At 39.3% G+C, this 21,543-nt stretch overlaps 1 protein-coding gene across 1 annotated transcript in view; it reads right to left on the bottom strand.

The window, feature by feature from the left end:
- The window catches only part of LOC5570885 (cardioacceleratory peptide receptor), a 316,499-nt gene that overhangs the window by 161,449 nt on the left and 133,507 nt on the right, over positions 1 to 21,543 (bottom strand). Inside the window, exon 3 of the mRNA XM_021850737.1 lies at positions 11,875 to 12,006. Within this exon, the coding sequence (XP_021706429.1) occupies positions 11,875 to 12,006 (132 nt within the window). The remainder of the gene's footprint in view (positions 1 to 11,874; positions 12,007 to 21,543) is intronic.

The following is a 21,543-nucleotide window of genomic DNA, read 5'->3' as shown; positions in this document are numbered from 1 at the left end:
TTTTTCGTTGCTGGTCTTTTTCGTGCTGAGATTGCAAAAAGCTTAATCCTGCCTAGTTTGGGTAGTGGCTACGGTTAGGTTAGCTCAGATCAATCTTCAGCATAAAAGAACAGCAACGATCAATCTTTGCAGACTCATGCAAAATGGTGCAGCCCAAGTGGCCCTAGTTCAAGAACCCTACTTTCGTAGAGGGAACTTCTATCTAGGTAACCTTGTGGACCCAGTTTTTGCTACTTTTAGCAAGCTTGAAATGGCAAACTCGCGCTCCATGCCCCGCGCATGCGTGCTCGTTAATAAAGCAATCGTTGCTACACTCATTTCTGAGTTAACTACCAGAGATGTATGTGCTGTCACAATCGATGTTTCTGTTGGTGACCTCAACAGGAAATACGTCTATTGTTCGGTATATTTACCACATGATGAACCATCCCCAACGGATGACTTCAAACGAGTTGTCGTACACTGCGTAACAAAAGGCCTTCCGCTGATTGTGGGCAGTGATGCCAATGCTCATCACATCATCTGGGGCAGCTCGGATATCAATTTGAGAGGCTCCAGTCTGATGGAATACTTAAGTAGTACAGACCTTGGATTACTTAACATAGGCAATCGCCCAACCTTCATGGTTTCTAATAGAGAAGAAGTGTTAGACATAACGCTCTGCTCGAATAGAATCAGTCACGAGTTGACGAATTGGCATGTATCAGATGAGGAATCATTATCTGATCATCGCTACATCTTCTTTGAACATTCAAATGTAACTGCGCAGACTTTGCGTTTTAGGAATCCCCGGTCAACAAACTGGGAACTCTACATTGAATTGGTTGCGACCAAATTTCATGGATATTCTCCGTCCATTGAAAATCCAAGTGATCTGGATGATGCCGTTGATACTACAACATCCTACATTATGGAAGCTTTTGAAGAAGCATGTCCTCTGCGGTCTGTAAAGACTACAAGAGGGACCCCATGGTGGAATTCCGATCTGACTAGACTCAGGAAACAATGTAGAAGGAGTTGGAACAGACGCCGTTCAGCTGGATCAGAGTCGTTCAAGTCAGCTCGCAAGGCTTACAAGAAGGCTCTTCGTTCTGCTGAACGATCCGGCTGGAAAAACCTTTGTACAAATGTTTCCAGTTTGAGTGAAGTCAGTCGGTTGAACAAAATTCTTGCAAAATCTAAGGATTTCCAAGTGAACGAAATTCGCTTACCTAATGGTGACTTTACTTCTTCCGATGAAGAAGTTTTAGAATGTTTATTCAATACACACTTCCCCGGATGTGTGGACATAGCATCTACGGATGAACCAAATGTCTTTTCATGTAGTTACGAGTCTCTGGCCTCGGCTCGCAGTATCGTAACTACTGAATCGATTCAATGGGCACTTAATAGTTTTGCTCCTTTCAAATCTCCAGGAGCGGATGGGATTTATCCTGTTCTGCTCCAAAAGGGATTTGAGTTTATCAAACATGTTTTGAAAAAGCTACTTGTAAGCAGTTTTGCTACCGGGTACATTCCCAAATCCTGGCGTGATATTACTGTAAAGTTTATCCCAAAAGGAGGACGTGCGTCGTATGAGGAAGCGAAGAGTTTTAGACCAATCAGTCTGACCTCTTTTCTTCTGAAATGTCTGGAACGGATTATCGATCATCACATCCGTGATGTTTATTTGGCAAACATGCCTCTTCATGTGAATCAACATGCTTACCAATCTGGAAAGTCCACTGTGACTCTTTTACACAAAGTTGTATACGATATCGAGAAAGCATTCGCTCAGAAGCAATCGTGCTTGGGTGTTTTCTTGGATATTGAGGGTGCCTTTGATAACGTGTCTTTCGATGCCATATTGGAAGCCGCACGAAACCATGGGCTACCTACAATGATTACCAATTGGATTCATCAAATGCTCAAAAACCGACATCTCTTCTCGACATTGCGTCAAGCAGCAATTCGAAAATTGAGTGTTTGCGGATGCCCCCAAGGGGGAGTCTTGTCACCACTTTTGTGGAATCTCGTAGCAGATACGCTATTGAGGCAACTCAATAATTGCGGTTTTCCAACTTATGGATTTGCCGACGACTATCTAGCTCTGATAGTTGGTATGTGCATAAGCACCCTATTCGACCTGATGCAAAGTGCTCTTCAGGTAGTCGAGAATTGGTATCGCCAATATGGCCTTTCGGTTAACCCGAATAAAACATCTATTGTTCTTTTTACGGAAAGACGAAACCGCGATGGAATTCGACCTTTACGTCTTTTTGGCACTGAGATTAATGTGACTGATCAAGTAAAGTATGTCGGAGTCATTCTAGATTCCAAACTTTCATGGACACCTCACATTGATTTCAGAGTCAAAAAAGCTTGCATGGCCTTCGGTCAATGCCGGCGAACCTTTGGTAAAACTTGGGGCCTCAAACCCAAATATATCAAATGGATTTACACAACAGTTGTTCGACCAATATTGGCATATGGATGTCTTGTGTGGTGGCAAAAGGGCGAAGTGAGAACAATCCAATCAAAATTGGGCCATCTCCAAAGGATGTGCTTGATGGCGATGTCTGGTGCGTTCTCTACAACTCCCACAGCAGCGCTCGAGGCCCTTTTCGACGTTGCGCCACTACACATATATCTTAAACAAGAAGCACTTTCTTGCTCTTACCGTTTATGGGTACTGGATCTACTGGAGAAAAATTCAGTGAATCGTAGATCTACACACACTTCGTTGTTTCCACTTTTGGTGAATTGGGACAACATTGTCCTTGCTCCAAGTGATCTCACAATTGCTTGTAACTTTCCTTACAGGACATTTATCACACAATTCCCTTCACGGGAAGAGTGGACGTCTGGCTATTTGGAAAGAAGTATATCAAACAATATAGTATGTTACACTGATGGCTCCCTTCTTGAAGGTAGAGCTGGTGCAGGAGTATATTCTCGTGAGCTAAGGCTGAATCAGTTTTACTCACTTGGTAGAAACTGCACCGTTTTTCAGGCGGAAATATTTGCTCTTATGTGTGGAGTGCAATCAGCACTTCAACAGCGCGTAATGGGTAAAGTCATATACTTCTGTTCAGATAGTCAGGCTGCTATAAAAGCTCTCGCTTCGGCCAACTCAAGGTCGAAGCTTGTTATCGCATGTCGAACTCAAATTGAGGAACTGAATTCAGTCAACTCTGTAAACCTTGTATGGGTACCTGGCCATTCTTCCATCGCTGGAAATGAATTGGCTGATGAGCTAGCTCGCGATGGAGCATCGCATGACTTCATTGGCCCTGAGCCGGCTATTCCAATTTCGAAGTGCTGGGTGAAGCTTCAGATAAACTCTTGGGCGGCAACTCAGCACAAGCAATATTGGAATAGTTTGGAGTCGTGTCGTCAAACAAAATTGTATATTACTGAGCCATCTCCAAAGGTGGCGAAGTATTTAACAAATCTGTCAAAGCAGAATTGCAGTCTCTTGGTCAGAGCGTTGACAGGCCACTGCCGACTCAACTATCACATGGCAAATATTCAGCGTGCTGACTCATTTGTGTGTGATAGTTGTGACTCCGATTATGGAACTTCGTATCACCTGATATGTAACTGTCCAGTTTTTGCGCAAATGCGATTCCAATTACTTGGTAAACACTTATTAAGTGAAACTGAATACAGAAGCCTGAATCTTCAGGACATCCTGTTATTCTTAACCCGCTGTGGTAATGAGCTATAGGCTCTCTATACGCTCATGCGTTTTGCAGTGCCCTTTTTAGGGCGCTGTTCGAACCCATTGTGGTATGGAGCTACATGCTCTCATTTCGCTTATGCGATCTTCCCTCTTCAAGGGACCCCACTCCTATTTCCTCCCATCTTTCCCTTCCCTTTCCTCTCCCATCGGGTAGATGATGAAATAGGCTCAAATATGGCGATGGCACAAATCTCCCAACTGGTGGGGAACGTGCCTTTGGAGCCGGCCTTCTGATACCTGATACCAGCAGTCACGTCGACTATGCATGTGAGAAGGCGGTAAATGGAATCAACGCACTTACAAGGATCATGCCGAACGCTCATGGTTCGAGAAGCTGTACGAGGCGTCTTCTGGCTAGCGTATCATCGTGAATACTGAGATACGGAGTTTCGGCCTGGGGTACATCACTTCAAACCAAGCGTAATCGGGACAAGCTTAACAGCACGTTCCGACTCATGGCCATGAGAGTAGCAAGCGCATACATAACAATATCGTCAGAGGCAGTATGTGCGATCACCGGGATGATTCCGATTTGCAGCACTCTGGTAGAAGACATCGAGTGCTATCAGGGGAGAGGCACTTGGCAGGTGAGGAAATTGGCGAGGATCGGCTCGCTGGTCAAGTGGCCGCAAGAATAGGTTACTTCTGAGAAAGGTAAGTGGACCCATAGACTCATCCCGAATGTGTCGACCTGGGTAAACAGAGAGTATGGCGAAGTAAACTTCCACCTGACACAGTTCCTGTTCAGTTCCGCCACGCGTTGTCACCCGTTGTTCTGCCCCGTGTGTAATAAGAGAGAGGAAACACCGGAACATGTTGTCTTCGATTGCCCGAGGTTCAACATGGGACGAAGCGCGGCAGTGGCTGCTTTTGCACAAGACTTCAATGCAGACAGAATAGTAAGCAAAACGGTAAGCATAGGATCGCTTTGGAATTTGATGAACAATATGGTGGCGGCGATAACGTCTATCTTGCAGAGAAACTGCCGGGATGACCAGCGATCCGAGAGCAAGATGGCATCGGGTCGTCGGGACGCTAATGAACCGGAAATCAACCAACAAACGGAATCGTTTGACCGACCTCTCCACTCAAGTCAGCCTGACGAAGAAAGAAACCGAAGATCTTCCCTGTGATACCCGCCGGTAGTCGGGGTACTACCAGCAGGGACGTCTCCCCAACCGGTACTGGTGACAATAACCTCCAACGCCGGGGGAAGTCAGGCGAGAAGGGAAGAAGGGGATGAACGACGGAAGGAGACAGAGAAGCGGAGGAAGATGAACAGGCAATCTGCCCAACATGCAAGAGCAAACCACCGGTAAACTACGTAGAGTACAAGAACACAGAGCGGGAAAACATCAAAAACGTAATAGAAGTGCAGATGCAAATAAGCCAAGCATAGTCTAAAATGAGTTGAATACGATTGCTAGGGGGGCTGGGGGCAAGAAGGACACCTTAAGATATATAGGTTCAAATCATGGTTGATTAGCACAATTTTTGAAGATTATTCCAGTGTAGGGGCAAGCTTACCTCTTGTTCTAAATGATGTTATCGATAGATTTCAAAAATATAAGAATTACATGATGATTTGAGATTTTTGAAAATGTCCCTTCTTATGAGATTTTTCAACGAGGCACGGGGCAAGAGTGCCACTCGTATGGGGCAAGAAGACCACCAGAGCTAAATTCCACAAATTTTGTATATTATTATTTCCCCACCTAAACGATACATTCTAGAGTATGTAAAGATAAAAACTGAGGGATAAAAGTTGATTTATAGTTGAAAAGTAATTTTACGAAATTAATTTAGTTCTCATCTTATTTGGCTGTAACAATAATAGTCAAAAATTTCAGAAACCATTTTGAATGTCCGAGATGGTTTATTTTGATTTTATTTAGTAGGAAGCATTGATTTAATGCAATTTTAAACAAGAAAAATAAAAGTTCATATGATTTTATATGAGAAAATTGCGGTGTCCCTCTTGCCCCATAAGACATACTGTTTTTATATATGTAAAACTTAATGTCAAAAGATCTTTTTCGTAAAAATTTCCTCACAGCTATATTAAACAATTGAAAATCATCAATACTGTGCGGAAAAACAAATATGTTTTGTATTTATTGGGAGTCAAACCTTGTTTTCCAGTCTTACATTCTTATAATATTCCGCATTTTTTGCGTTGGTGAGTTAAATACATTTTTCTTATTTTTTGTACTGAACATTTTTAACTGTAATATTTACACAACCCTCAATTAGTACTCAATTTTGTCTTTTCTAGGGGTGGCACTTTTGCCCCGGGTGTCCTTCTTGCCCCCTTCTACCCCGTTCTCGTTCAACAAATACAAAAACGCGACTTTTATATCGAAATCGTTAACCCTGCCTTATTGAGTCTTTCTTCCACTATATTCAGGAACATGTTCTTCGAAGGTCTCGGAAACGATGACAATGTCAATTAGGTAAATGAAGATGAATGTTCTAAATCGAATCCAATCGCCTTGTCTTTTAGACGCGACATCGTAAAAGGTGATTCGTGCAAAGTTGGAAGGAACGAAATCAAGCATGCGGGTTGCAGATGAGACTTCAACCTCTTTCGTAACTTCAGATGCATTGAAGCAAGGAGATGCGCTTTCAAACCTTTTGTTCAACATTGCTCTCGAAGGAGCTACTAGGAGAACGGGCGTGCAAAGAAGCGGTACCATCGTCACCCGGTCGCATATGCTCCTGTGTTTTGCGGACGATATCGATATAATAGGAATTAATCGGGGGCCCAAATAGCCGTAGCGGTAAACGCGCAGCTATTCAGCAAGACCAAGCTGAGGGTCGTGGGTTCGAATCCCACCGGTCGAGGATCTTTTCGGGTTGGAAATTTTCTCGACCTCCCAGGGCATAGAGTATCTTCGTACCTGCCACACGATATACGCATGCAAAAATGGTCATTGGCATAGTAAGCTCTCAGTTGATAACTGTGGAAGTGCTCATAAGAACACTAAGCTGAGAAGCAGGCTCTGTCCCAGTGGGGACGTAACGCCAGAAAAGAAGAAGAAGGAATTAATCGTCAAGCCGTAGAAAAGGCATTCGTGCCTTTTAAAAGAGAGACAGCGAGGATTTGACTTACCGTCAACATTAGCAATACTAAGTACATGATCGCTGGTAGACAGCGTGGTTCCAATCGTGACGTTGGTAGATAAGTGGTGCTGGGTGGTAAAAAATTTGAAGTAGTCGAAGAATTTGTATATCTTGGTACTTTAGTGACGTGCGATAATGATGTTACCCGCGAGGTTAAAAGGCGTCTTGCAGCTGCGAATAGGGCTTTTTACAGGCTCCGTAACCAGCTTATTCCCGTAGCCTACAGACGAAAACCAAATTCGCGCTATATAGGACACTAATCCTTCCGGTTGCTCTATACGGCCATGAATCCTGGACGGTAAAAGAGGTCGACTGGAAAGTGTTTAGAGTTTTTGTGCTGCCAACAATACTCGGCGGTAAACAAGAAAATGGCATTTGGCGGCGTCGCAAGTATATAAAGAAGTGGATATTATCAAGCTCATAAAATACGGAAGGCTGCTTTGATCTGGTCACGTGGTACGAATGCCAGAAGAACGACTAGCAAAAATAATATTCAGTAGAGAACCCGGACGAGGTCGTCGGCTTCGTGGTAGGCCGCGCACACGTTGGCTTTTTGCAGTGAAGAGGACTTAAGGGCACTTAACGTTCAGGACGACTGGAAGCGATTGACTCAAGACCGAGCCCAGTGGAGAAGAAATATTTATTCGGCGTAGATTCTACGTTGCAGATTGTAGCCCATCAAGTATCAAGTAAGTACATGCTGATCGAGAGCTCAAAATTTGAAATCAATTACTGCACCGGCCACATCCTTACGGTCAGCAGGAAAAGGAAAGGAGTGTTAGTTACACACCCATTGCTACTCGAGACTAAAGTGTAACAATAAATTTTAACATGGATCTTGTTCACCGTTAATAAAATTAACAGTGTAACCAAAGCTTCTATAAATTTAGACCCTTTTGCAACACATGCGCCATCTCCCGTATTAGCAGAGACATCTGAAGCTTTGAAATTCAAAAGCTCCGATTGATCGTTTCAAATAACCGGTGAGAGCCTCCACAGGATCTCATTTAGCTGACCAAAAGACAAATTTGAAGAACCTATTTGAACTAATTTGGACTGCAAGCGGAAATCTGCTACCTGTGTGTATAGGATTTATACAGCGAAAAAGGTAGAGCGAGATCGGAAAAATATAAATGAGTAAGGCAAAATGAGATGGGGTGTTTCTAAATTGCGTTCAACCAAAAATAGGTACGCAATTGGGGGGATTTTATAAAAACTAAAATTTTGCTGCGGACATTTTATTCTCGTGCGATTTGTCAACGATTCGAAATCGGATTTTAGAAGAAAAGTTGAACGAAGAGTTGAATAGTTGAAGAACTCAGAGCAAATCCAAGTGGAATTGTGCAAATAGTTAAAAGTTCCTAAAACTTTTCTAATAGTGCAGGTGAAATTCCTTTAAAATTAAATGTGCTAATATTTCGTTAATTTAAATAATTCTCCTTAGAAAAAAAACAGTGCCAAGAACGCCATTTTGAAATTCACCTTTTCAGTAAATTGAATTCCTAATTGGTTCGAGGTAAGGTGAATTTTCTGTTAAATTTAATGTATTTTGAATTAATATCGAAATATCGAATGACCAGGTGAATCCCGCTGGTCATTGCGGGCGTTTATGCTAGGTTGTGAAGTGCGTACTTAACTGAAGAAACCGTGACTGGAATTACCCGTCTTCGAGTCGAACCACCCTAGCGAACTCTATTGCGAGCGGCTGGCCAGCGTGCAACATCCGAAAGCTCTCTTCGCATCGTCTTGTGTCGCATCAGTAACTCGCTCACCACGCTCGTCGCAAGCTCCCTGTCGCTCTCGAAACATCGCACGAAAGAGACACGAGGCACCGAAGCTTTTGAGTGTGCCATCTGCAGGTGAGAAGTGACAACTTTCCGTACTGCTAAGGGAGTACGCGACCAACGATTTGATCGGTACGTGGGCAAGTTAGTTGCGAAGGCTCGAATCGATTTAGGAATTGCACTTTTGCATGCGCATGCGATCACGTGGAAAGGAGATCACGTGGGAGGATTATCGCCGATGAAGTGACCTCATCAGTGGATTGGAGGATTCCTGGGATACAGCTGACAACCGGCAGGTTTGCTGATAGAAAGGTCAGAGATTTTATTTGTACTTTTTTTTCCTTTTAGTTTGTAAGAACCAAAAATAATAGGTTTAGGATTTAAACCAAATTCGGTGACGTCACCTTCAAGCAAGTTTAGGCCTATGTATACTCTTTTGAACTGCAATAAACTGGATTTGAAAACACTAGGCCGACCCTATTTCGAAGGTTAACGAGTTATACGATTTGAATTACCAAGAAAACTTAAATAATTTGTCTCATTTAGCTTTATTATTTTGCGTATTGAATAACTTTAAACTTTTTGTACATATTTTCCTAATTTGATTAGTTCAGTTGGGTACACTTTGAAACCAACCTTGTGGTTAGCTAGGTGTGATCGGTGTTTGAGGGAGAAATTCAACCCGCCCTAGATAAGAGCCTTTGCCGGGCCATTAACAGCCTCAGCAGCCTCACTTTCGGTGAGTGGCGCTTAAGCTGCTGCTGGTCTTGAACCTGAAGCATTCGTTACAAAAGAATCTTCTGCATCTCCACAGTTGTCATGGAAAGGATATTGGGTTAGTGGGATAAAGTTATGATCTGGGAGTCACTAATGGTTTCTGATGCGATCTATGATGTATCCACGCTTAACCAGATTCGGGATATTGCTCTATCAACTCTTTTCACACTGAACAAGTGATCATCCCTCGCCCCTCGCAGGAGCAAGAGACGCGTTCAACGGATCAAAAACTATTCGGGAAGTTTTTGGATTAACCAGATTGTTCACAAACTAGTTTTCCAATTAACTTTGTTTGGCTTTAACGAAACTTATAACTTCATTGAATTGCTAAGAGCATGTACTGCAATAATAATAATCCACTTTTTATTTTATTACGTATGTAGATCTATTGACCTATAATCCAGGGCACCGTATAGCTGCCAATGAGCAAATACCAAGTTATGATGAGTAAACTCTTTGATACATGCCACTTTAAAAGATTCTGGCAACCCTCCCAAAGTAACTGCAATAGCAATTCGAAGCACGAAGAGCAGAAAAAGTGCTCCGGAATAAATACAGTCCCCGTTGTTACAAACCTTGTTTTCCTAGCTAGATGTGACCAGCTCATCTCCAGTCATTATTTTCGCATCACTCTTCTTCGTGTGTAACCTGTTGAAATAGTGCTCCCATTTATAGAGCGCAACCAGTTGGCATGTTGCGACTGCTGGAAAAATAGAAAATGCGCTCTTCTTCGCTTAGGGAAGTGGACATCTCCGCACAGAGATGCTGCTCGCATTTTTCGCCAACCCAAGACGTGTTAATTAATATTCCTCCAGGCAGTCACGTACCATTCGAGCAGCTATGCGCAATGTTCGAACGATTTGTGAGAAATGAAGATATTTATCTTCCTCCTTTGCTTGCGCCCGTTCGATTCGCGGAATATTTTCGCAAAAGCCGCAAGGTACAAATGATCGGTATCGCTAATTACCTGGTATCGGTTGCAGACGAATGGCATATTGCTCCGCCGCGAGTTCCATTTAAAGGAAATGTTCTTTCTGCTTTGAGGTCTGAACGAGTGTCAAATTATGGGAAAAACAGCGGGAAATTTTTCCAGGAAAGTGATAATTGTGTCCAGTTAATCAGAAACATTGAGTTTATTAATTAAAACGGCGAACAACATCGGACACGCGGCAAGATGGCGAGAAAAATGTTGTTGGGAGCATAGGAACTAATTGATGGGTTTCGAATGAATGCTCCAAGTTTCTGCAATTGTCTGAGAAAATCAACACGCTGAAGTTTATTCGGGATGTGTATGCAGTACAGAAATGTGAAGTAAAATTTGAATCCGTGATTATAGACGATGATCTTAAACTCTTGATCCGTCTTAAAAACGTGATGAGAAGCCAACGCACTCGCGATCCTGCTATGAAAATTATATGGCAGAATCTGCAGAAAGAAATTAGAGAAAGGATTTTCTCAGTTGAGAATTTTTTTTTAATATAGAGTTACTCAATTGGACCCTGGCTCTAAACCTTTTTTTAAAATTATCTAAAATTTTGAAATAAAAAACCTCAGAAGTCAGATCTGGCATTGAACGAGGAAAACTAATGATTACTACCTTATTGCAAAAAATCTCAAAAACTCAAGCGCGCACATTTTTTATTTAGGACTTACTAGTCTCTCAATCAAGGACTTATTAGTTCTCAATCAAGAGAACGTTTTCGAAAATTACTGGGAGACTGATTTGGATGAAGTGAGAACTATTATTAAAAAAAATAAAAAATATGAAAGCCCCTGGTGAAGATGGAATTTTTTACATCCTTATCAATAAACTTACAGAAAGTAGCTTAGTGAGCTTGGTTGATATATAACAAATATTCTCAGTTGGCATCTTCTCCTGGCAAATTTCATGACTGTAACAATTTTGAAATCGGACTAAAATCCTGTAGAAGTTTACAGTTATCGTCCAATTAGCTTGCTTTCCTCCATCAGTAAACTTTTTAAAAAGGTCATTTTGAACAGAATGGTTGTCCACATCAACGGAATTTTTTTTTTCAATGAACAGTTTTTATTTTAAATGGATCCCAAAATTTACTAGAAGTGCACTTTTGATTTCACTGCTTAAGTAATATCCAATCTATTGATTGCTTGGGCGGCCCCTTTCATGTGGAAGTGCGAAATTTCCAATATTTATTATTAATCAACAGAACACTTTAACAATCCTAAGGGGTGAAAAACCTTAATCAAAACCAAACCAAACTCCCGTGAATGTCATCCGTTGGCGAATAACCCTCGTAAATTGATGACACGCTTAACAACGATATAACGAGGTACTTGAACGAGATAAAAGTGTACTTATACCCACTTGCCGCTTCATGAAAACTGACTCCCCAAGCTGGCACCCGGCTGATATCCAGCCAAGTATTGCGATCCCCATCAAAGGCGGGCGATTTGATGTCATCTGACTTAAAGTAAAACTAAACTTACCTCATAAAAATAAAATGAATTTATCTCCTCACTCGTCACGTTGTCATTGGCAGGACCGACTTTGGTGACCGTGGCAGCAGCAACCGATATGATGGCTCCGGAACCGCTCGCCGAGGTTGGCGCTAATAAAACCTGTAAAATTTTACGATTCAATAAAGGTGAACATTTTCTCAAACCGTTACCGCACAGTGTCTCTGGTGGAGGACAAAATTATTTGAAAATCTTACATCGGTTGCATCATACTGGCGTGCAGGTAATTAAAACATACGTTGCACCTTTTTTTAGAAACTTCTTCATATGCAAAACTTTATATGCGCAGGCAAGAGCTTGTAGTTATTTACATCCATCATCACAACTTATAATTGCTGCTTTTCAAATCGACGGTTATGAAATTATGAATAATTTTGTCCTTGTAGTCAGTATACTCTTAACACTCGTTCCTAAGAAATCAATCAACTGAGGTAGTCTTTTTATTTATTTTTTGTTCGGAAAAGCATTCAGATTAAAACACGATTTTTGTTTATCCCTAAAAACACAGGATGATCAAACCTTGCTAAAACTGAGATAACTCGGTGACTTTTTAATGATTTTTGATACAAGTTTTGCTGTGCTTATGCCTACAAGCGTGCCGTGAACCTCTGAACCCTCCCCTTTTTAGACAGCCGTGGCGTTTTTCGTGATTTTTCTACATTTTCAATCTTATGACTATGTATTTAGACTATATTGTACGTATTATCTCGGTCAGCCTCGAAACATAACTAAACAAGTTTAGGTATATGTGTTGAATCTCTAAGACCTTGCTGGCTTACATATTTTACGAAACATTTACATCTGTGATTTGTATTCGCTGACTATTTCGAGACCAATATTTCCCAAATAATTCGTAGTGTGATAATAGCAGTTTACGGAATAAGTTGCAGAATAATGATTTTTACAGCACGATTCGTAAATTTATCCTACGAGGCTTGCCGAGTAGGATAATTCCGACTAGTGCTGTAAACATCGAGTTTTGTAACAAGTTACGTACAACATTTTTTGTAATTTCGTAAAAGACCACTTGAGGGTATCATAAATTATATCGGAATGCATTCACCATTATTTTAAATTTCTGAGATATTGTTGTGTTATGATTCATTACGCAACTCAAAACAGTTGCATAATGAGAAAGCGTTGCGTAATGAATCATTACAGCACTGGTTTCAGTTAGGTAATGACTATTCCCGCACTGCATGCTTCAGTACAGGAAAGTAGGCCATTTCATGACAGATTGGCGTGATGAAAAACAGCCTATTACGATGAGAAATTGCAAAAAAATATTTGTAGTGCAGCATCCGAGAGACCTTTTAAACTTCCAGCACTGCAGGTTGGGCCATCTTATATTGCTGTTTGCCTTTGAGGTGCAAATCTTCAATAAACGTCCTCCAAATGCGGCAACACAAAACTATCAAAGGACACCTAGCAACGATCATACAAATCACCGTCGACCTAGCAAGAAAAATGTATCTTTGACATCGCATTTCTTGTGGAAAATCTTATCGCGTTTGGTGTTCCCGCATTTGATATTTGCATTTCAAACGCACACAGCAATAAAAAAAAAACAAACTGTAAGTTAGACTCCAAAATAATTCATTTCGATTCACATAAGCTACTGTAATAGATTAAAGGGGTTGCGTCTGCTCAAATGGGAACAAAAAAAATATTGAATTGTATTTTGTGAATTTTTGTTTAAATTACGGCTTGCAATCACATTCAAAAGCGGTAATACTTTTATTTCATCACCGACATTTCGATCCTATGGTTTGGATCCTCTTCAGGATTCGAAGTTAACCCACTTGTTTAATGTCGTAGTTTTCACACGAAAGTATGTTGGGTAAGTCGTTTGCCTTCAGTTGTCATAATGGGTAATTGCCAGGTCTGTAAACACAGATAATTCATTGCCGGATAAGGGAATTTTTATTTTATTTTATATATATAATTATATGTATTTCTTCATCTGACCTAGGTCTTAAAGAAGTATGGCTGGGAAAGCCTGAAATAGGCATAAAACCCGCATCTTCTTGAAACAAGTAACACAACAAATTACAAGAAAGGTCACTAAAAAACTAAAACTAACAAACATAGTGTTAAAAACCTTATATTACAAGTTGAATACTTTAAATAAAATCAAACTATTCGAAAACTTCATTAAAACGAGCAAACCATGTGTCTAATAGGATCAAGTTGCCCGTATTGGCTATTGCGCGCATCCATACTTAGAAAATTGCGTCGTCTCAAAGGGCGTTCTGGAACATATATACGCAACTCATGGAGTATAGCTGGAGCATCAATTTCGCCTTTGAAGATCTTGCCCATAAAAATATATTGCATCGAAACTCTCCTACTTTCCAAAGTATCCAACCCAAGCAGCATACATCGGTGGTCATACGGAGGAAGATGAATTCTATCACGCCACGAAAGATTCCTGAGAGCCAATCGCACGAACTTCCGTTGCACAACCTTGAAACGATCGATCCAAACTCTATTGTACGGGCACCAAACTACTACTAGCTTCCAAAATAGGGCGAACTAAGGCACAGTATAATGATTTGAAGCATGAAGGATCCGAGAAACCTTCTGCAATCTAAAATATTGGAAAGAATTTAAGGTCGCCTGTAATGCCAAACAATCTTCAACGCTATTGACCATCATGACAATCTTCACGTCATTTGCATAGAGGACTCGTTCTCCGCGAGGCACAATGAAGGCAACATCGTTGATAAACAAAGAGAACAAGAGAGGTCCTAGATTGTTTTCTTGTGGCACTCCTGAAGAAATAGCAAAAGAATCCGAATGAGCTGCCCCAATCCGTATTTTAATAGATCGGCCGAAAAGATACGATTCGAACCGATCTAACGAGGCCTGGCGACATCCCCAACTTCTCAAGCTTTCGAAGGAGAAGAGCATGATTCACTGCTGATTTGAAATCCGTGTAGATGACATCGACCTGCTTTGCTGTATCCATTGACCGAATGCACAGCGAGGTAAACTCAATAAGGTTAGTAGTCACTGACCGTTTTGGAAAAAATCCGTGTTGAGCAGTAGAGATGTAGTTCTTGCATGATTCGAAAAGAGCGTTATTCACTATTTTTTCAAAAACTTTTGAACATGCTGTTAAAGATGTAATTCCTCTGTAGTTGCCAATGTCACATTTGTCGCCTTTCTTAAAAATCAGAGAAAGCAAAGAAGTCTTCCACGCAGCGGGAAAGGATCCTCGTTGTAACGAGCAATTAAGGGGACACGGGAGACCGTGTTATTTTCCCTATCTTTCGTCTCACTCTAACAATAATCATCAAAACTTGGTGGAAGCAAATCTCGAGTTTTAGTGAACCGATGAAGCTGAAAATTTATCGGGTTGTGCACTACATATATAGAATCATAGTGATACATTTTCGCATCGATATATGGAATGGTTCTTGGGATTTGCTTCTTGAAATGGATAGGGTGATTATGATGACGTCCCGTGCGGCCTTAAACAATTTCATCAATGGCACTAAAAGGGCTGCTGAACACCTTTCAACAAACATGACGGGATTCCATCTGGTCCGGGTGATGCTGAGTATTTAAGCTTTCGTAAAGCTTCAAGATAGACTAGGATGCGTTGGAGTTGGTCGACGAGTTCGTCTACTTTGGATCCTTGCTGAGGGCTAACAATAACGTTAGCCGTGAAATACGGAGGAGCATCATAAGTAGAAGTCGGACCTACTATGGCCTTCAGAAGAAGCTGCGGTCAAGATTCACACCCGCACCAAATGTACCCTGTACAAAACGCTAATAAGACTGGTAGTCCTCTACGGGCATGAAACGTGGACGATGCTCGAGGAGGACTTGCAAGCACATGGAATCTTCGAACGTCGGGTGCTTAGGACGATCTTTGGCGGTGTGCAGGAAAACGGCGTGTGGCGGCGAAGGATGAACCAACAGGCTCGCCTAACTAAATAATTGAAGTACACCTCATTGGATTCAGCAATCAAACTCCTCTCCTGCAACTGGTCCATCACGGCCAGGAGGAGGAAGACCACTGGAATAGACCATATGCATTATCCGAAGGTTGTATGACAACAAGTTCAACAACGAAATTCGTGAACTAATCAAGCCACAAAAGGTAGAAACGAAGGAAAAACAAAAAACAATATACAATTTAAAAACAAGGGAAACATTTAAATCATCTTAGGATACATATACATATTATACAAAATAAAATTTAAAAAATACAATATTCCGCTACGATATAATGTAACTTTTATATAACGTAACGAAAATAAAATTTGAGTTACGTTAAATTGAGATGTAATTGTAATTTTAAAAGAATTCCATAATAAATGACTACTTCAAATTCGAGTTTTGAACATTATTGGGATATTATCTGAGAATCCAAGTGATTTGTAGTAAGTTTGTTAGATCTCGATTTCTAGAAGTGGAATTGACTTGATGCTGAGCTGTTAATTCAGAGCTTTTCATTAAAAAAAATTATGAGTTATTGCACATTTTGATAAGACACCTCAGTTTGTCGTATAATACTTAAAAAAAAAACTTTTAAAACATTTCCAATATTAATTTATGATATTTTTCCCAAAATTTGAAATTTCGTGTAATTTAAAAAATGCTTATTTATATATCGCGATTTCTCAGTTGATTGAAATTCATGTAGTTTCTGTGGTCAAAATTCTTTTAGAAATACTAAGAATAATACACTAAAATAAATCACCCTTTGAAAATACAATAAGAAAGGATAGCTTATTTTAGAAGAAGGAAGAATAACTATGAAAACAAAAAACAAACAATAACTTGGGCCAAGTTTGATCATAAAACATAGTATGACATATGAAAGAGCAGTTTATCTTAAACGGTTTTGCTACTTTTCCCCAAATTTCAGCTGCCCGAATGTCGTTTCTCCGAACTCTAGTTTTCCGAATGCCAGTTCCCCGAGTGTTCGGTTTCTTCGAATAGCCCATGTTGGGCGCAGTCGTCTCTAGTCCGATGAATACATATTGAAAGCATTACTTTACATCAGCTTCAATTCTGTAATTATTTATTTAAACTCATTTCAATTACTCCAATAACATGATTAATGACTTACATGATAGTTCCGAAATCGACACTTCTAAAGACAAATACTCCCCAACCGACTGATTACTATACACTAGACCAATTTATATTTTCAAAAATGTCTAGAAACTCCTCAGTCAACCAACACTATGATTTTTCATTGCGAAATGAACTTCTGGCCAGAATTTCACACAATTTAGAGTAAATTTAGGTGTACTTCAAATCAAATGTGTGTTTTTGGGCTATTTTCAAGCTTTGAGAAAATCATAACAACCGAACGAAACATCAAAAATTTATCGGAAATACCTGTACATAGTAGTTTATCCAACTCTACGAACTTTTGCCGAACATGATTTCTAGATTGGAGCAAGTTTTAACATAGTTTGGTTGAGGTTTGTATCTCGAGGTTCTCGAAAATCTCTTTTTACGGGAAGTGTTTTCACTGAACAGCATGCCTGCATTAAAATTTAGGATTTTTAATCTCTAGACATGATGGCTATGCATATCTTAAAGTCAATCCCGTTCAAAGTTACCATTTATCTTATGAACATAAATTGTAAAAAATAGGTGATTATGAAGCTCATTAGTAAATCCGCTGTGGGTGAGCCAAGGGCACCCCTGTTAGCTTCAAAGAATACAAAAAATAAATACGTTAGCACTGCAGGCCTCGAAATCATTCTATCATTGAAGCAAACGATTCAATCATAGTATGCTTGAAAGAGAAAACGCTATGAAAAACAGCAACAAACAACAATCATCAAGACGGTATCCAAGGTATCAGTGAAGCCTACTGATGATTTACATGTGCAAATCAGTGATGTGACTGCTGCGGTAGCTTTTCGTTGAAGCGTAAAACGGAAAGTTTTTCCTAAAATTGCAATATTGTAATTTATTGCCTTAAGGCTAAGTAGCCCGTCATTCGTTTTGGCAACAATGATGACTTTTCAGTTTGCATTTCAAAGTGATAAAAAACAATTTTGATAGTTTATATTGACTTGAAAAAGTATCACTGTACGCGCTAACACGCATAAAGTATGCTGAGACTTTTTCAACTGCGTCAGTGCAAAACCAACTAATTTTCTTTGATTCGAAATCGTGAGATGAATTAGCAACAAGAATCATCGGCCTACTTCGCCTTAAGCAATATGTAAGCTGTTGATGGTTAATGTATTCATAAATGTATTATGTTTGAATCCCGTTGACTTGGACCTGAAAAAATAATATCAATGGGTGTTTTATTTACCATGTATATTGAGAAAACTGTAATTTATGGGTACTGTGGCGAACAAATTTGGATCAAAAAATGTTAAAACTCAATTTAATCTCACTAGCGTATTCGACATACTTTAACAGAATAGAATTAGCTTTCAAATAGTGGTAATAGCAAGTTGTTTTGATTTTCCACATGCTAGTTATGATTTTTCAAACCTTGAAATAAGCTCAAAAACACATTTTCAACTTGAAGCATACTGAAATCTTTATCAAATGAGCTGAAAATTTAACCAGACATTGTTCTTGGCATGAGATTTCCGAGTACTGCTTGACCGGTAGAATTCCAGACAGTATTTTAAATATAAACAGGTCTACTATACACTATTCACGAAGAATAAGACTTCCAGATTACAGTGTCACCAGTTTTACTGAAACACTCTTTAAACAGACGCAACAGCCAGTTTCCCGAAAAATTTTAGCTCTCATAATTGTCATAACATTTTGCGTTTCAAGGTGTTACACAATTCGGTAACTACCGGATAGCACCCTGCTCAATTGATTGGCGGTACTTTCAGGTTTTACCGTCCTCGGCAGAAGTACAAGAAAAATCCATGTACTATGTGTAGCGGAAACTCACACGATGTTATTGTAATTTTACACGATGTTCCGTGTAAATTTGCGACCTATCAGGCATTACTTTTATGTGCATGATTTTACGCTGAAATTCACATAAATTTTTCTTTCTGTGTATTGCTGAATTTGTTTAGTCGAGGTTGATCTTATTATCTATAAAATTTTTTTGATTGCATATAATTCCTTCTAGTTCAGCACCCAGTCCTTAAAGACAATGCTTGCACCTGTTTGAACTGCATCACATTTTGAAGAAACGGGTCATTCGAGGAAATGGCTTTCGGGGAAACGGGTCTTTTGAAGAGCTGGCTTTTGGAGAAATTATTCAGGGAAAAGTTACACAATCATGTTAAACAGTTTTTAAACAGCATTTTCTTAAAGATTTTGGTCGGTTCTGGCCATGAAACACGTTGTCATTTATTTTGGATTTTCAAGACCTCGTTCTTTCCCCTTTGTGATTTTTTGTCCATACAAACGTTTTGAAATTTGTATGAGCCGTAGTCTTTGGCCAAACCCTTACCCCCTAAATGGCCAAGTGGTTTATTGATGGCCCCTTAGGTGGTTTGCCAGAGACAGATTTTTATTAATTACATTCCGATTTTATTCGCTTGAGATCTATAATAATAATTTTGACGAAATAATATTTTAGCTGAATTGATGTCGCTATCCGGCTTCAAAGCTTCTGGGAACTCGAATCAATTCGGTAGGTTCATTTCTTGAACGACAAAAACAGCTAAATGAAACCAAATTTATTTTTTTCCGCTCTTCAAGAATGCATAAAATTGATTCTGGAGAATGTCCTATTCTGGGGAATGGATTTCTGGTGAACGTCATTCTAAGGAATGTCGTTCTTGGGTTTGACTTTCTGGGAAACGTTCTTAAAACACGGCTAGATCGAACTTCATTCTGTCAAGTATTGTAATTCTCTGTGATACAATTATGCACACAAAGATATTTTTATAGAAATAATCGAATGAGGATTGAAACTTAGAAAGTTAAAATAAAAAAAACATCAATACTTAAAACCCTCTAAAAACAGAAGCGGTTATGTAAAATTTGTAGAAGCATGGAAGTGTATTCAAAATGGTCGTCTCTTGAAGAGATAGATAACATGTTTGTGTAAAATATCTAGATTAAGCTTTGTTTTCAAAATTCTGAATAATTAACTTTCAAATGAGATACAATGTGTGCTGTTATTATAAATTCTTTTCTAATGTCATGGTTCAACAATTTATTGAAAAACTAGACTCTCATATTTAAATTTATCAAGTAAAAATTAGGTTCTTTACAAATAATGGTTATCGGATAATTTGAACAGAATGATGGCCCACATCAACTGAAATTCAACTTTTGCCAATGAAAAGTACGGATTCCGGCATGGACATTCGACCACCCATCAACTTTTACGTGTGACTGTTCTACTTATTTGCTCATCCAGACATAGAAAAAGCATTTGACAATGTTTGGCATGAAGGCTTGATTGTAAAATAACAAAAAACTTCAATTTTCCAACATACATCGTTAGAATAATTCAAAGTTGTCTGTCAAATCGTACACTTCAGGTTAATTGTCGGAATTCCAGATCTAAAAGACTTCGTGTAAGAGCTAGTGTTCCTCAAGGCAGCATTTTGGGACCAAGATTATACAATACTTTCACATCTGACTTTCCTGAGTTACCTCAGGGATGTCAAAAATCTTTGTTTGCGGATGACACAGGCCTCTCCGCCAAAGGACGAAGCCTGCGTGTCATCTGTAGTCGATTGCAAAAAAGTTTGGATATTTTTTCTTCATTCTTGCAAAAATGGAAGATTTCTCCTAATGCTTCCAAAACTCAACTAATAATATTCCCACATAAACCAAAAGCTCTTTATTTGAAACCTTCAAGTAGACATTTTGTTACGATGAGAAGGGTTCCAATAAATTGGTCAGATGAAGCTAAGTGTCTGCTTGATAAAAATTAAACTTTCAAAAATCACATTCAGGACATTCAAGCCAAATGTAACAAAAATATAAAATGTCCAAATTCACTCATTATAGAAAATCAAAACTTTGTTTTAATCTTCAAACAAATTTTCAGGCCAGCCAGAAATCAATGTAATATTTGAAATAATACTAAGAAAAAAACTTATATTACTCATCTCACGGAAATCACATTGTCTGAAACATTATTTTTATCATAAGCTATGAATCGAATATCGTCATTTTATCACATTTGCTATATACACTCCCGTGCATAAGTTTGGGTTCACCCCCTAAAAAACATGCAAAAGTGTTCTGTCCATATCTCTGTGATTACACGTCCACTTGAAACTCTCTAAGTCGCATTCGAAAGGCAAAGAGTTATTCTTACTTCGTATGTATTTCTCCAGAAACATTCTTTGAACTTTGTATACTAAATTTTTACTTGAAGTTGTGACATTTTTCAAAAAACACAATGAAAAATCATATCTAATTTCCTTAGCATTAAGTCAACCAAAATTTTAAATCAAAGTGTTATTAGAATCGTAATCTTATATTCTTTAAAGAGACCCCACGAAATATTTCCGGAAAAATCTGAAAAGTATTCAAAATCAATGAAACAGTCAGTCAAGTCATCGTGCAAAAGTTTGGGTTCACTCCTCAGTATGGTGTATAGTGCAAAAGTTTGGGTTCAACTGAACTTACTTAAATCTGTGAAATCTCAAACCAATCATGTACGCGCCATTATTTGCGCTCAAAAAAGCTTTAAACTATTAAAATCGG

Source organism: Aedes aegypti, chromosome 3 (assembly GCF_002204515.2).
Source record: "Aedes aegypti strain LVP_AGWG chromosome 3, AaegL5.0 Primary Assembly, whole genome shotgun sequence".
In the NCBI taxonomy this organism is placed as follows: domain Eukaryota; kingdom Metazoa; phylum Arthropoda; class Insecta; order Diptera; family Culicidae; genus Aedes; species Aedes aegypti.
The sequence above is the reverse complement of the archived record's forward strand: the minus strand, read 5'-3'. Positions and strand labels throughout refer to the sequence as shown.